The 14,282-nt window shown below is 48.4% G+C and overlaps 1 protein-coding gene across 1 annotated transcript in view; it reads left to right on the top strand.

Annotated features, from left to right (window-relative positions):
• Positions 1-12,781, top strand: part of GRK2 (G protein-coupled receptor kinase 2) — a 158,920-nt gene extending 146,139 nt beyond the window's left edge. The window contains exon 21 of the mRNA XM_030185800.1: positions 11,759-12,781. Within this exon, the coding sequence (XP_030041660.1) occupies positions 11,759-11,920 (162 nt within the window). The 3' untranslated portion in view covers positions 11,921-12,781. The remainder of the gene's footprint in view (positions 1-11,758) is intronic.
• The last annotated feature ends 1,501 nt before the right edge of the window (positions 12,782-14,282 follow it).

Raw genomic sequence — 14,282 nt, 5'->3', positions numbered from 1 at the left:
ATTTATAGGCAAACCAAACCTCATTAACTTTACTCAATCATACACAGGCAGTCTTACAGACTGTTAACCCCAACTAAGTACACCTGTTCATACCCAATTCAACCAATCAGGATGACTTTTATTCTCTGCAATAATTGTGGTACTTTAGTTTCAAGGCCAATCATCTGGAGACTTAAAGCTTGCCCTATCTGTCTTCAGCTATCTAGTTTTAAACAAGAGCTCAGTAAAGTAATCCAAGAATTGGATTCAATTAAAGCAGCTTCTAGGACTGCACAGAGAAATAGCTTCTCACCACTCCCTCAAAGAATAAAACCACATAAGAACAGATGGTTCACAGTAGGCTCAGGCAGACTTCGTCATGTGACACAGAAGCATCCACCCGCACAAGTGTTGCCACTAAAGAATTCTTTTGCTCCATTACAGCACTGTAATGCTCCTGAAAATAGAACTGAAGCAGAGGAAAAAGCAATAAAGTTGGAACAAAAAGACATGAAGGTACCCAAAGTGAAAAGACACCCCCAAATCACTAATGTTGAAACACATACCAAGAAATATAGATGGAAAGCGATGGCCACAAATGCTTGTAGTCTAAGCAATAAAGTTCATGACCTTCAAGCCCTGATGTTGGAGGCAGACTTAGATGTTGTTGCAATCACAGAGACATGGCTCAACGGTTCCCACGAATGGGATGCAAGCATACCAGGCTATAATCTATTTAGGAAGGATAGAGAGGGTCGTAAAGGTGGAGGAGTAGCTCTGTATGTGAGGAATGATATCATGGCAACTGAAATGACAGGGACCTGGGGAAAAGAAGAAACAATATGGATCACCTTAAAAAGAGAGGATAGAACCTCTGTCCACGTGGGTGTTGTCTACAGACCCCCCACACAATTAGAGGAACTAGATAAAGATCTGATCGCAGATATTCAAAAATTAGGAAAGAAAAAAGAGGTTCTGTTGATGGGAGATTTCAGTCTGCCGGATGTAGATTGGAAGGTTCCGTCTGCCAAATCGGAAAGAAGTAGAGAGATCGTGGATGCTTTCCAAAGTGCTCTGCTCAGACAGATGGTGACGGAACCCACGAGGGAGGGAGCGATGCTGGATCTGGTGCTCACAAATGGGGATAGTGTGTGCACACCTGGGAAGCAGTGACCATCAAACGGTTTGGTTTGATATAACAGCTGAAGTGGAGGGCGGTCACTCTAAACTCAAAGTCCTGAATTTCAAGCGTGCTGACTTCAGTAAAATGGGGGAATACCTGAGGAAGGAGATGATGGGCTGGGAGGACGAACATGAAGTGGAAGGGCAGTGGTCCAGGCTGAAAGAAGTAATAAATAGGGCCACAGACCTTTATGTAAGGAGAGTAAATAAAAGCAAGAGGAAAAGGAAACCAATATGGTTCTCCAAGCAAGTGGCTGAGAAAATAAAGGCTAAAGAGTTGGCGTTCCAGAAATATAGAAAATCTCAAGAAGAGGAACACGGGGAGGAATACCGGATGAAACTGAAAGAAGCCAAGAGAGAGGTACGTCTGGCGAAGGCGCAAGCGGAAGAACAAATGGCTAGAAATGTAAGGAGGGGCGACAAAAATTTCTTCAGGTATATTAGTGAAAGAAGAATGACTAAAAAGGGAATTGTGAGACTAAAAGATACAGCAAACCGCTATGTAGATAATGATGAAGAAAAAGCCAATTTCCTAAATAGATACTTTTGTTCTGTTTTCACTGAAGAAAATCCTGGAGAAGGACCGCGAGGGACTGGCAAAAGTACACCTGAGAATGGAATGGATATAGCACTGTTTACGGAAGAGAGTGTGTATCAACAACTTGGAAAGCTAAAGGTGGACAAAGCCATGGGATTGGACAGGATCCAACCCAGAATATTGAGGGAGCTCAGAGAGGTCCTGGCGGGTCCTCTTAAAGATTTGTTTAATAAATCCTTGGAGACGGGAGAGGTTCCGAGGGACTGGAGAACGGCGGAGGTGGTACCTCTTCACAAAAGTGGTGATAGGGAAGAAGCTGGAAACTACAAGCCGGTAAGCCTCACTTCGGTTATTGGAAAAGTAATGGAAGCCATGCTGAAGGAAAGGATAGTGAATTTCCTAGAAGCCAACAAGCTGCAAGATCCGAGACAACATGGTTTTACCAGAGGGAAATTGTGCCAAACGAATCTCATTGAATTCTTTGATTGGGTAACTGGAGAATTGAATCATCGACGTGCTATAGACGTAATCTACTTAGATTTTAGCAAAGCTTTTGACACGGTTCCTCACAGGAGGCTCTTAAATAAACTAGATGGGCTGAAGATAGGTCCCAAAGTGGTGAACTGGATTAGGAACTGGTTGACGGACAGACGACAGAGGGTGGTGGTGAATGGAGTTCGCTCGGAGGAGGGAAAGGTGAGTAGTGGAGTGCCTCAGGGATCGGTGCTGAGGCCGATTCTGTTCAATATATTTGTGAGTGACAATGCCGAAGGGTTAGAAGGTAAAGTTTGCCTATTTGCGGATGATACTAAGATTTGCAACAGAGTGGACACCCGGGAGGGAGTGGAAAGCATGAAAAGGGATCTGAGGAAGCTAGAAGAATGGTCTAAGGTTTGGCAATTAAAATTCAATGCAAAGTGATGCATTTAGGGAGTAGAAACCCATGAGAGACTTATGTGTTAGGCGGTGAGAGTCTGATAGGTACTGAGGGGGAGAGGGATCTTGGGGTGATAGTATCCGAGGATCTGAAGGCGACGAAACAGTGTGACAAGGCGGTGGCTGTAGCAAGAAGGTTGCTAGGCTGTATAGAGAGAGGTGTGATCAGCAGAAGAAAGGAAGTGTTGATGCCCCTGTACAAGTCGTTGGTGAGGCCCCATCTGGAGTATTGTGTTCAGTTTTGGAGGCCGTACCTTGCGAAGGATGTTAAAAAAATGGAAGCGGTGCAAAGAAAAGCTACGAGAATGGTATGGGATTTGCGTTCCAAGACGTATGAGCAAAGACTTGCTGACCTGAACATGTATACCCTGGAGGAAAGGAGGAACAGGGGTGATATGATACAGACGTTCAAATACTTGAAAGGTATTAATCCGCAAAAAAATCTTTTCCGGAGATGGGAAGGCGGTAGAACGAGAGGACATGAAATGATTGAAGGGGGGCAGACTCAAAAAAGATGTCAGGAAGTATTTTTTCACGGAGAGGGTGGTGGATGCTTGGAATGCCCTCCCGCGGGAGGTGGTGGAGATGAAAACGGTAACGGAATTCAAACATGCGTGGGATATGCATAAAGGAATCCTGTGCAGTAGGAATGGATCCTCAGAAGCTTAGCCGAAATTGGGTGGTGGAGCAGGTGGGGGAAGAGAGGTTGGTGGTTGGGAGGCGAGGATAGTGGAGGGCAGACTTATATTGTCCGTGCCAGAGCCGGTGATGGGAGGCGGGACTGGTGATTGGGAGGCGGGAAATACTGCTGGGCAGACTTGTACGGTCTGTGCCCTGAAAAAGGCAGGTACAAATCAAGGTAAGGTATACACATATGAGTTTATCTTGTTGGGCAGACTGGATGGACCATGCAGGTCTTTTTCTGCCGTCATCTACTATGTTACTATGTGGCCAAGCAATCTCAACATCTGCCAAGCTGTGATCTGCTGGGACGCTCGTACCCGAGAGACGAGAGACAACAGATTGTTGGCCTTGTCTCTGTGAGATAGGCACGAGCCGTCCGAGAATCCAGCAGAGCTCCTATGAATTCGAGTCTCTGTACTGGGAGAAGGTGGGACTTTGGATAATTTATCACAAACCCCAGTAGCTCCAGGAGTCGAATAGTCATCTGCATGGACTGTAGAGCTCCTGCCTTGGTTGTGTTCTTCACCAGCCAATCGTCGAGATAAGGGAACACGTGCACTCCCAGCCTGCGGAGCGCTGCTGCTACCACAGCCAGGCACTTCGTGAACACCCTGGGCGCGGAGGCGAGCCCAAAGGGTAGCACACAGTACTGGAAGTGACGTGTTCCCAGACGGAATCGAAGATACTGTCTGTGAGCTGGCAGTATCGGGATATGCGTGTAAGCATCCTTTAAGTCCAGAGAGCATAGCCAATCTCTTTCTTGAATCATGGGAAGAAGGGTGCCCAGGGAAAGCATCCTGAACTTTTCCTTGACCAGATATTTGTTCAGGGCCCTTAGGTCTAGGATGGGACGCACCCCCCTATTTTCTTTTCCACAAGGAAGTACCTGGAATAGAATCCCAGCCCTTCTTGCCCCGGTGGCACGGGCTCGACCGCATTGGCGCTGAGAAGGGCGGAGAGTTCCTCTGCAAGTACCTGCTTGTGCTGGAAGCTGAAAGACTGAGCTCCCGGTGGGCAATTTGGAGGCATGGAGGCCAAATTGAGGGCGTATCCTTGCCGAACTATTTGAAGAACCCAACGGTCGAAGGTTACAAGAGGCCACCTTTGGTGAAAAACTTTCAACCTCCCCCCGACCGGCAGATCATCTGGCACGGACACTTTGACATCAGCTATGCTCTGCTGGTGCCAGTCAAAAGCTCGCCCCCTGCTTTTGCTGGGGAGCTGTGGGGCCTTGCTGAGGCGCACGCTGCTGACGAGAGCGAGCGCGCTGGGGCTTAGCCTGGGCCGCAGGCTGTCGAGAGGGAGGGTTGTACCTACGCTTACCAGAAGAGTAGGGAACAGCCCTCCTTCCCCCATAAAAACGTCTACCTGATGAGGTAGATGCTGAAGGCTGCCGGCGGGAGAATTTGTCGAAAGCGTTATCTTGCTGGTGGAGCTGTTCTACCACCTGTTCGACCTTTTCCCCAAAAATGTTATCCGCTCGGCAAGGGGAGTCCGCAATCCGCTGCTGGATCCTATTCTCCAGGTCGGAGGCACGCAGCCATGAGAGTCTGCGCATCACCACACCTTGAGCAGCCGCCCTGGACGCAACATCGAAGGTATCATATACCCCTCTGGCCAGGAATTTCCTACATGCTTTCAGCTGCCTGACCACCTGCTGAAACGGCTTGGCTTGCTCAGAAGGGAGCTTGTTCACCAAGTCCGCCAGCTGCCGCACATTGTTCCGCATATGGATGCTCGTGTAGAGCTGGTATGATTGAATCTTGGCCACGAGCATGGAAGAATGATAGGCCTTCCTCCCAAAGGAGTCTAAGGTTCTAGAGTCTTTGCCCGGGGGCGCCGAAGCATGCTCCCTAGAACTCTTAGCCTTCTTCAGGGCCAGATCCACCACACCAGAGTCGTGAGGCAACTGAGTGCGCATCAGCTCTGGGTCCCCATGGATCCGATACTGGGATTCTATCTTCTTGGGAATGTGGGGATTAGTTAGTGGCTTGGTCCAGTTCGCCAGCAATGTCTTTTTTAGGACATGATGCATGGGTACTGTGGACGCATCCTTAGGTGGAGAAGGATAGTCCAAGAGCTCAAACATCTCAGCCCTCGGCTCATCCTCCACAACCACCGGGAAGGGGATGGCCGTAGACATCTCCCGGACAAAGGCCGAGAAAGACAGACTCTCGGGAGGAGAAAGCTGCCTTTCAGGAGAGGGAGTGGGATCAGAAGGAAGGCCATCAGACTCCTCGTCAGAGAAATATCTGATGTCCTCCTCCGCCTCCCACGAGGCCTCACCATCAGTGTCAGACACAAGTTCACGAACCTGTGACTGAAGCCGTGCCCGTTCCGACTCCGTGGAAACACGGCCACGGTGGGAGCGTCGGGAAGTGGACTCCCTGGCCGGCAGCGGCGAAGCTCCCTCCCCCGACGTCAGGGAGTCCACCTGGGAGGCAGCCGAAACCACCGGGGACCTCACCCCGGGCAAAGGGCCAGCCAACACCTCACTCGACGGCACCGGTGGCGCAGGCACCCCCGGTACCGGAGGAGAAGGGCGTAACAGCTCTTCCAGGATGCCAGGAAGAACGGCCCGGAGACTCTCGTGCAGAGCGGCTGTGGAGAAAGACTGAGAAGCCGGTGCAGGCGTCGAGGTCAAAATCTGTTCCGGGTGCGGAGGTGGTACCGGGCTGTCCGGGGTAGAGCGCACCGACACCTCTTGTATGGAGGGTGAGCGGTCCTCCCGGTGCTGATGCCTGCTGGGTGCCGACTCCCTCGGCGACCCAGATCTCCCGGTACCAAGTCGGGAAAGCGACCGGTGATGATGCTTCTTCGACTTCTTCAAATGAAGCATATCACCGGAGCTCCCCGGTACCGATGAGGAGGACGTTGAATCCAGACGTTGCTTCCTCGGGGCCGGGGCCGAAGAAGGTCGATCCTGGGGGGGGGCTGTACCGCACGAGCCCTCAGGGCAGGCGGCGACCTACCCGAAGGCTCACCGCCACCAGCAGGGGAATGGACAGCCCTCACCTGCACTCCAGATGAAGCACCACCGTCTGACGACGACAGCACCAGCGGGGGTCCCGGTACCACCGACGCAGTCTTCCGAAGTCTCGGTACCGACGACGCAGGAGGAATTTGCCTCGATGCCGCCGATGCGATCTCCGAAGACTTCGGTGCTGCCGACGCCGATGCACACGACGAATCCTGAGATGCTGTAGCCGTCGAAGCGCCGGAGAACAGAACGTTCCACTGGGCTAATCTCGCTACCCGAGTCCTCTTCTGCAAAAGAGCACAAAGACTACAGGCCTGCGGGCGGTGCCCAGCCCCCAGACACTGAAGACACGACGCGTGTCTATCAGTGAGCGAGATTATCCTGGCGCACTGGGTGCACTTTTTGAAGCCGCTGGAAGGCTTCGATGACATAGGCGGAAAAATCGCGCCAGCGAAATCAAAATTTGCGATGATGGCAATAGGCACCGAGAAAAAAAGGGAGAAAAACCCGTACGGGCGGCCAACAAGGCCGCTCCCGAAAGCGAAAGGACACTTACTCAGGGAAAAAGCTAGAAATACGGGAAAAAGGGAAACTTTTTTTTTTAATCAACACAGAAAGTAGAAATGCGAAAGACGCGCGAGGTCTTCTGAGGGGCACAAAACGGCGGCAAAACACGACCGTCCCGAGCGCGGACAAAAGAAGACTGACGAACACGAGCCGGTTCGGGCGGGAAGACGGTCGTGCATGCGCGGTGCGCATGGGCGCGCGAGGGCTAGCAAACGTCTTTGCTAGTGAAGATTCCGATTGGAGGGGGTTCCGTGGACGTCACCCATCAGTGAGAACAAGCAGCCTGCTTGTCCTTGGAGAAAGGTAATTACATTCTGTGGATCAATCTACAATACAAACAGTTTGTTCTTCAAAACCTTTCCACAGCTCTTGCACATCTATTGGCATTTGATTTGTTTATGTAGTGTGTGTGTGAGATGTCATTTGTGGTACAATGGCCAATACAAATCTGAGAATATGATGGCAGATATGTACTGGAAGGCATGTCTACTCTAGAGAATGACACGGGAGCGGTGACATGCAGTGAACCGTGGTTAAACCGTGGGAATGGTAGAAAGTTTCTGTTTTACTGCGGGTGCAAATAGAGGTTATTTCCCCACCCCTCAGGAACGGTAATAACCCCTGCAACCGCAGTAAAACGGACACCTACCTTTTTTCTGTCCATTCTGCAGTGTTCATTCATTGCTGCTTGCTCCGCCTCATCCAGGCTGCTTTAGCTGCAGAGCAGGCAAGACACACACCTACTAGTGTGACATCATCACTAAGAGGATCCCTGATTGGCCTCTCTTGAATCACTTCAAATTTGTTTACAATTCCCATTGCTGCAGCTCAGAGACGTCATCAAAGGAAAGGACTGCCTCTCCTTTGTGGACTCGATGCACGTGCACTGCAGGCAGGAGGTTCAGTGTGCTCACCTCAATCTATGCAGCATTCCTGATCGCAGCCCGTGGTCCACTCCAACCCGACAACCTCAGCTTAGCTGCCCAGCTGCTGTCCTGATACTGCTGATAGATTTCAGCCGCCTGCAACCCTCCCCACGATCTGAGAGGTTGAAAGGAGAGCCCTGGGCTGGCATAGCCAGAGACCTTGCTGAAGAAGACGTGCACTACGTCTAGGGTTACCATACGTCCAGATTTACCCGGACATGTCCTCTTTTTGAGGACATATCTGGTCGTCCGGACGGGTTTTGCCAGTCCGCCCGTTTGTCCGGATTTCTGGACAAGCGGGCGGTGGGCCTATCCTATCCTCCCCTCCCCTTACTTACTGTTTACTGCCCTGGTGGTCTAGGACCTCTTCGGGGCAGGAAAGAGCCCCCTCTTACCTGCCCAGAGTGCTGCCTTGCCCTGCATTCGGTTGCTGTGACGGTCTCAGGATTCAAAATGGCCGCCGAGATTTGAAGCGGCCTCGCGAGACTTCAACTGTCGGCGGCCATTTTGAATCCCGAGACCATCACAGCAACAGGATGCAGGGCAAGGACAGAGCTCCGGGCAGGAAAGAGGGGGCTATTTTCTGCCCCGAAGAGGTCACTAGACCACCAGGGCAGTAGATAGTAAGTAAGGGGAGGGGACGTGATGGGGGGGGGGGCAGGGGAAGGGAATATGTGACGGGGCGGGGTGAGGATGTGAAAGGAGCGTGGGCAGGGGGCAGGACATGCGTCCTCTTTTTCAGAGGACAAAATATGGTAACCCTAACTACGTCTTTGGGGCTGGGCCCAAGGGGGAGGATGAGTGAATGGTTTGGAGCGGAGGGCGAAAGGGGGCATTGCCTTCCCAGACACTGCTGCACGGAGTGCCTGATTCTCTCTCCCACGCGCGTTCCTTCCAGTATCAATCTGATCTCTCTGTCCCTCTCCTCCTTCTTCCCTGTTCAACTTTGTCGTTTCTTGTCCTCCTTGCATCTGTTCCCTCCCTCAAACCTCTCCCCTCCCCCTCCCACAATCTTCCAGACCGAAGGCAGTGATTAGGACAGGATGCCGGTGTCAGGGCAAGGAGGTTTAATAGACAAGAATGGAAGTGAGCCTATCTAGTCCACAGACACACTGTAAGCAACAAGGAAGCCAGTTAGGTTAATCTCTGTTTTTACTCCACGCAGCCGTCATCCAGTATATTCAAAACAAAACAAGGCAAGCAAACCTATGACCTGCTGTTAGGAGGTTTAATAGACAGGAGTGGAAATGAGCCTATGTACTCCACTGTAAGCAAGGAAGCCAATTTGCTCAATCTCTGTTTCCACTCCTCCGTGCAGCCGTCATCCAGTACACTCAAAACAAACCAAGCAAATCTGTTGTCGTTTTTTTATTGTTGGTCCATCTGTAACAAGTCTAAAGCTGTTTTAGTTGGATAGGCAGTGCCTTAAAAGGTGGAGGACAAAATATATATTTTTTTACTTATAGGGAGTGCTTCATATTTGCTGAATGGAAGCAAGGAAGGGTGTTTCTTGTAGTGGGTCGGGGAGGGAATCAATTGGTGAAAGCAGGGGAGGAGGGAGGGAAGATGGGGGGGATGTATCTTCTATTTTTGCTTTATTATTCATTTTTATACTGTAATAAAAATATTTAAATATAAAATCAACTGTTGGGGCTTCTAAAGATGGGGACAGAGTTCGCGGGGACAGGATGGGGACAAACTTTGTCCCCGCGTCATTCTCTAGTCTACTCTTCCCAATTTACTTCCATAGACCTCAGTTCATCTCTAGCTTTCCCCTGTAACTAATCTGTAACTGGGTGATTTCTCATACAGCCTTGAACACTTGTTACTTTCTTGCATTCAGCACTTCCTTAGCAGCAGATGAATCCAGATACTTGTGGGTTGTGACCATCTACCAACAGGTGGCGATAGAAAGTAGTGAACTCTGTCTTATAGGATGGTATTGCTCCTGGACAGTGTTGCCAGGTGATCACGTAGCACCAAACAGAATATGCTGGATACAAACTATCAGATAGTGTCGGGTCGTTATCTCTGATATAATAAAGACTGTTGGACTCACGTCTCCAGTGGTGAATCGTCATTAGTCTCTACTTTTGCCTCACTGTTTCCAGGGCACAGACCATAGAAGTCTGCCCAGCATAGGCTTTGTTCTCTAACCACTGAAGTTGTCATTGGAGCCTCACTCCAGCCCATTCAGATCTGTCCAGCCACAATCGAGGCACAGACCATAGAAGTCTGCCCAACACTGGCTTATCTGTCCAGCTACAATCAGGGCACACAGACCGTAAAAGTCTGCCCAGCACTGGCTTTGTTTCTCAATTACTGGTGTTGCCATCTAATCAGTGCTAAGCTTGTTTGGTTCCATACCTTCCATACAGGATTCCTTTGTGTTTATCCCACATATATTTTTGAATTCCATTACTGTTTTCATCTGCACACTTCCCGTGGGAGGGCATTCCAGGTATGTACCACCCTATCTGTGAGAAAGTACTTCCTGACATTATTTCTGAGTGGGCCCCCATGCAACCTCAGTTCATGTTCTCTAGTTCTACTACCTTCCTGTCTCTGGAAAAGGTTTGTTTATAGATTAATACCTTTCAAATATTTGAACGTCTGTATCATATCACCCCTGTCTCTCCTGTCATCCAAGGAGTATATCTTCAGGTCCTCAAGTCTCTCCTCATATGTATTGTGGTGCAAACCCCTTACTATTTCCATTGCTTTTCTCTGGCCCACTTCGTCTTTTTATATCAACGTTGGGCCTCACCATTGACTTGTACAGGGGAATTAATACCTCCTTCTGCAGGTTATACCCCTCTGCACACTCCAGCATCCTTCTGGCTGTGGCCACCACCTTGTTGCATTGTTTCATCAAGTTGGGATCCTCAGACACCATCACCTCAAGGACCCTCTCCTGAGCTGTGCTTATCAATCTATCTCCTCCTATCTGGTGCATCACTCTGCACTTCTTCGCATTATATTTTTAAAAAAAAAATTTTTAAGGAGATTTTATTGAGATTTTTGTTAGACAAAAGGGATACATAGAAGGAACAGGGATAATAGATATTCATAGATGTTGTTATCTTATTTGTACATTTTCTAATAAGTTATGCAAAGTGATAACCATTAACACATTATAATAAAGTTTTCCAGACTCTTGACCATTCTTTCATTTTTGTAGATCTCTTCTCATGGTTTCTACTCCCTCCGGGGTATCAACTCTATTGGCTATATACGTGTCATCCGCAAAAAGACTCAATTAGAGGGAGGGGAAGGCCGTAAACAGTGGGGGAAGTTTCCACTGTGGTTGAGTAAAAGATGAGATGAGTTCTGGTTCAAAAGAGAACTGTGCCACCTTTAATAGAGAGTACGCCCTGGAACCTATCCTATATTAGGAAGCAGCCAAGGCTGTTTTAAGGGGTTGAAACTATCTCCTATGTTGCAGCCAAAAAGAAAGCTAGAGCAGGGGAACTTTTCGCAGAGAGAGATGTCAATATGGCCTCCAACCCATGGCAACCTATAAGACCCGTTGGCTACACAAAGTGCTCTAAATGCCCTAATACATCGTCAAACTCAGAAATCTCAAATTTACTATAAGTACCAGCTGTATCACTGTGGGAACAAGAATGGGAGATTGACTTGACTTAATTTAAAAAAAAAAAAAACTGGAGTGGGTCAGAGGGCAGCAACCCTTAAAGGGGAAGATGGTAAGATAGAGAATGAAGACTAAATAATTGCTGGAAGGTTTGGAATAATTTGGAAGGTCCTGTGTAGTCCACCTTTCCAAGAAAGTTAGAAATACATTCCCTTATTTATTCAGATTATCAGTTTTAACTGTCAGCTGAATTGCCTCAGTGTTTTAATAGTACTTCAGCCTTAACACAGTTTTTACAGCGTCAGGGCCAAGTACTGATCCACGATAGTGTTGGCTATTACTAAGCTACCTTGCTGATTTTATCTTTCCAGAGTGACCCAGAGTTCGTTCAGTGGAAGAAGGAACTACGAGACGCTTACCAGGAAGCTCAGCAGCTGCTTCAGCGTGTCCCCAAGATGAAAAACAAACCCCGCTCCCCGGTGGTGGAGCTGAGCAAGACACCTCTCATCCACCGCAGTACCAATGGCCTCTGACCTCCGAGGAGGACCCAGCCATAGCCCCTCCCCCTCAGACACCTGGCTTTCCTCCATATAGAGCACATATTCCTGACAATGGAAGAGAGAGACAGTGTTGGCAGCGGCCCCAGCTGTGGCTGCCACTGTGGAACCAGAGAATGTTTTATTTTTAATTTATTTTTTGTTTTAAATGTTTTGTTTCTTTTTTCTTTCTCTGAAGAGAGAGCAAAGCTTTTGCTCTTGATGTTTTACAGACACTTCTCCCTGTCTACAGGGAAATTTTATGTTACTTCGTTGTGCCATGAAACTGCTTGACCTTAGCAGCCATGCCGGGAGAGCTGCGTGTGGTTTTTGTCTCCTCTTCTGTCCCCCCTCCCCTCCCCTCCCCACTCTTTCCAGGTTCCCATCCTCCACCACCCCAGTGTCCAGGAGAGAGGGGCAGACGTATCAGAGTCTCTTGTTGGGCTCTGCATATTTCAGTCTCAGCAAGTTTCCAGTTTTGGGGTGGAGGTTCTTTTACAGGACCAACAGCAAAATGGAGAGGGAGCCGCAAGGCATGCTGGGTGTGAGGAGGGCTGTGTTCCCTGCTGCTGCTCTGGAGCATCTCTCCAAGCGATAAGGGGCTTGGGTCTTTCTCTGACACTACCTCTCACTGCCTCCTTTTTCTTTCCTTGTTCCTCTTTCTGTCTTTTCCTTAGTCCTGGTCTCTCCCTCTTTCTCCCCCCCCCCCCCCCCCCCTCCTTTTTGATACTCTAGCTTTGTTTAGAGCTCTTGTGTTAAAAGGAGACATGGACGTATGGAAGCAATTTTGGCAGACAGCAATTATTTAAATTTTTAAAAAAGGATGGAAAAACGCATGTGTTTGCCAAAAAAAAAAAAGGCATTTTGTTTGGTAATCTTTTAATGTGTTTTTATAAAGAAGCTCTTGAATTATTTGCATATCAGGAATTATTTAAAAGAAGAGAGACAGTTTCTCCGGTTTATGTTTTATTAAAAAGACATTTTTGTGGCGTCTGGACACTTTGGCTTTAAATGGATGCATCAACATCATCTCTGGACATATATGGAATCAAAATTCTTTTTCACATAGTTTATTGAATGATGAGGGCCGGTTGCAGCAGTCTTAGTTCCCACCCTATCTCTCTTCAACCTGCCAGACTGAGAGGGAAGGAGGAAAACTCCTTCAGCGTTTTGGAAGATTAAGAAGCAAATGGTGATGTGTTTTGGGAATCTCTGATGAGAAGGAAGAAGGGGAAGGTATCAATGGGAATGTTATGGAACTATCACACTGATACATTTGCAGAGGATTTCTTTTTAAATGTGGGATGATGTAAAGACCTTCATTTTGATAGCTAACTAGATGGAGCTGATAATGCACACAGCTCTCACAGTGCACCTCAGTACTGCCCTGCAGCCCCCTTCCTCCTCTCACTAAAGTTCTGAGCTTCCTTCCCTCTTTCATGCGAATGTGTACTCACCCCCACACCCTACAATTTTCCTGGTGTTTCTCAGTCCAGACTTACGGTAATGAACTCCAGTATTGATCTCCACGAACAGTTCTCCCACAGTGCACCTCAATTGACATGCAGCCCCCATTCCTTCCACAGATAGCTCTTCCAGTGCACCTTAATCCTGCCCTACATCACCCCCCCCACACACACACACACACACAGATGCTGTTCCAAATGCTGATCTCTATGCACAGCCTCAATCCTGCCCCATATCACTCCCCACACAATTCCAGTACTGAGCCCCATACATAGCTCTGCCAGTGCACTTTGCTTTTGATATGTAGTACTTTTTTTTAAATTATCTTTAATTTTTTTTTTCATTTATTTCAAAAACTGTGAAGTGTGCCAAATTGTTTCAAGCTTTTGTGCTTTGGATAAATATCTAGCTCCTTGGATTCAGCAATGCCTTAGGTCACAGATTATTGGACACTTGGTCCCTTTATAGAACTGCTGCTTATAGACTCCATCTCAGAGCTGTTCTCATACCTACCTGTGTGCGCCTCGGCACTCAGCCGCCAACTCAGGCCAGCACCTGTGGCTTACAAGGCAGCAAGGCCTATAACCAAAATTATATGCTACCAGCAGTCTGCAGTTCCTCCTCCACACCAAATAACTTTAAATGCTATCATATGATGTTCCAAACGGTTGTCATCTTGCTAGGGACTTTGTAGAAAACAGAAGAGGAGGAGTGGGGAGCTGTATTCAGTCTATGTGGGGAAGCACTTTTTGATGCCCTCTGGTTAGGCAAATGAGGTAGTGCAGAAATATTCATTCTTGTTTATATGATAAAAACTGTGCTTTCCTACTGCCCTCTCCTTGCTTGCCTTCTCCCTGTTGTCCTTTCACTTTTTGTTGCCGTCACCTGTGTA

This window comes from Microcaecilia unicolor, chromosome 1, assembly GCF_901765095.1.
Source record: "Microcaecilia unicolor chromosome 1, aMicUni1.1, whole genome shotgun sequence".
In the NCBI taxonomy this organism is placed as follows: domain Eukaryota; kingdom Metazoa; phylum Chordata; class Amphibia; order Gymnophiona; family Siphonopidae; genus Microcaecilia; species Microcaecilia unicolor.
Note: the sequence above shows the minus strand (reverse complement) of the source record. Positions and strands in the feature narration are given on the sequence as shown.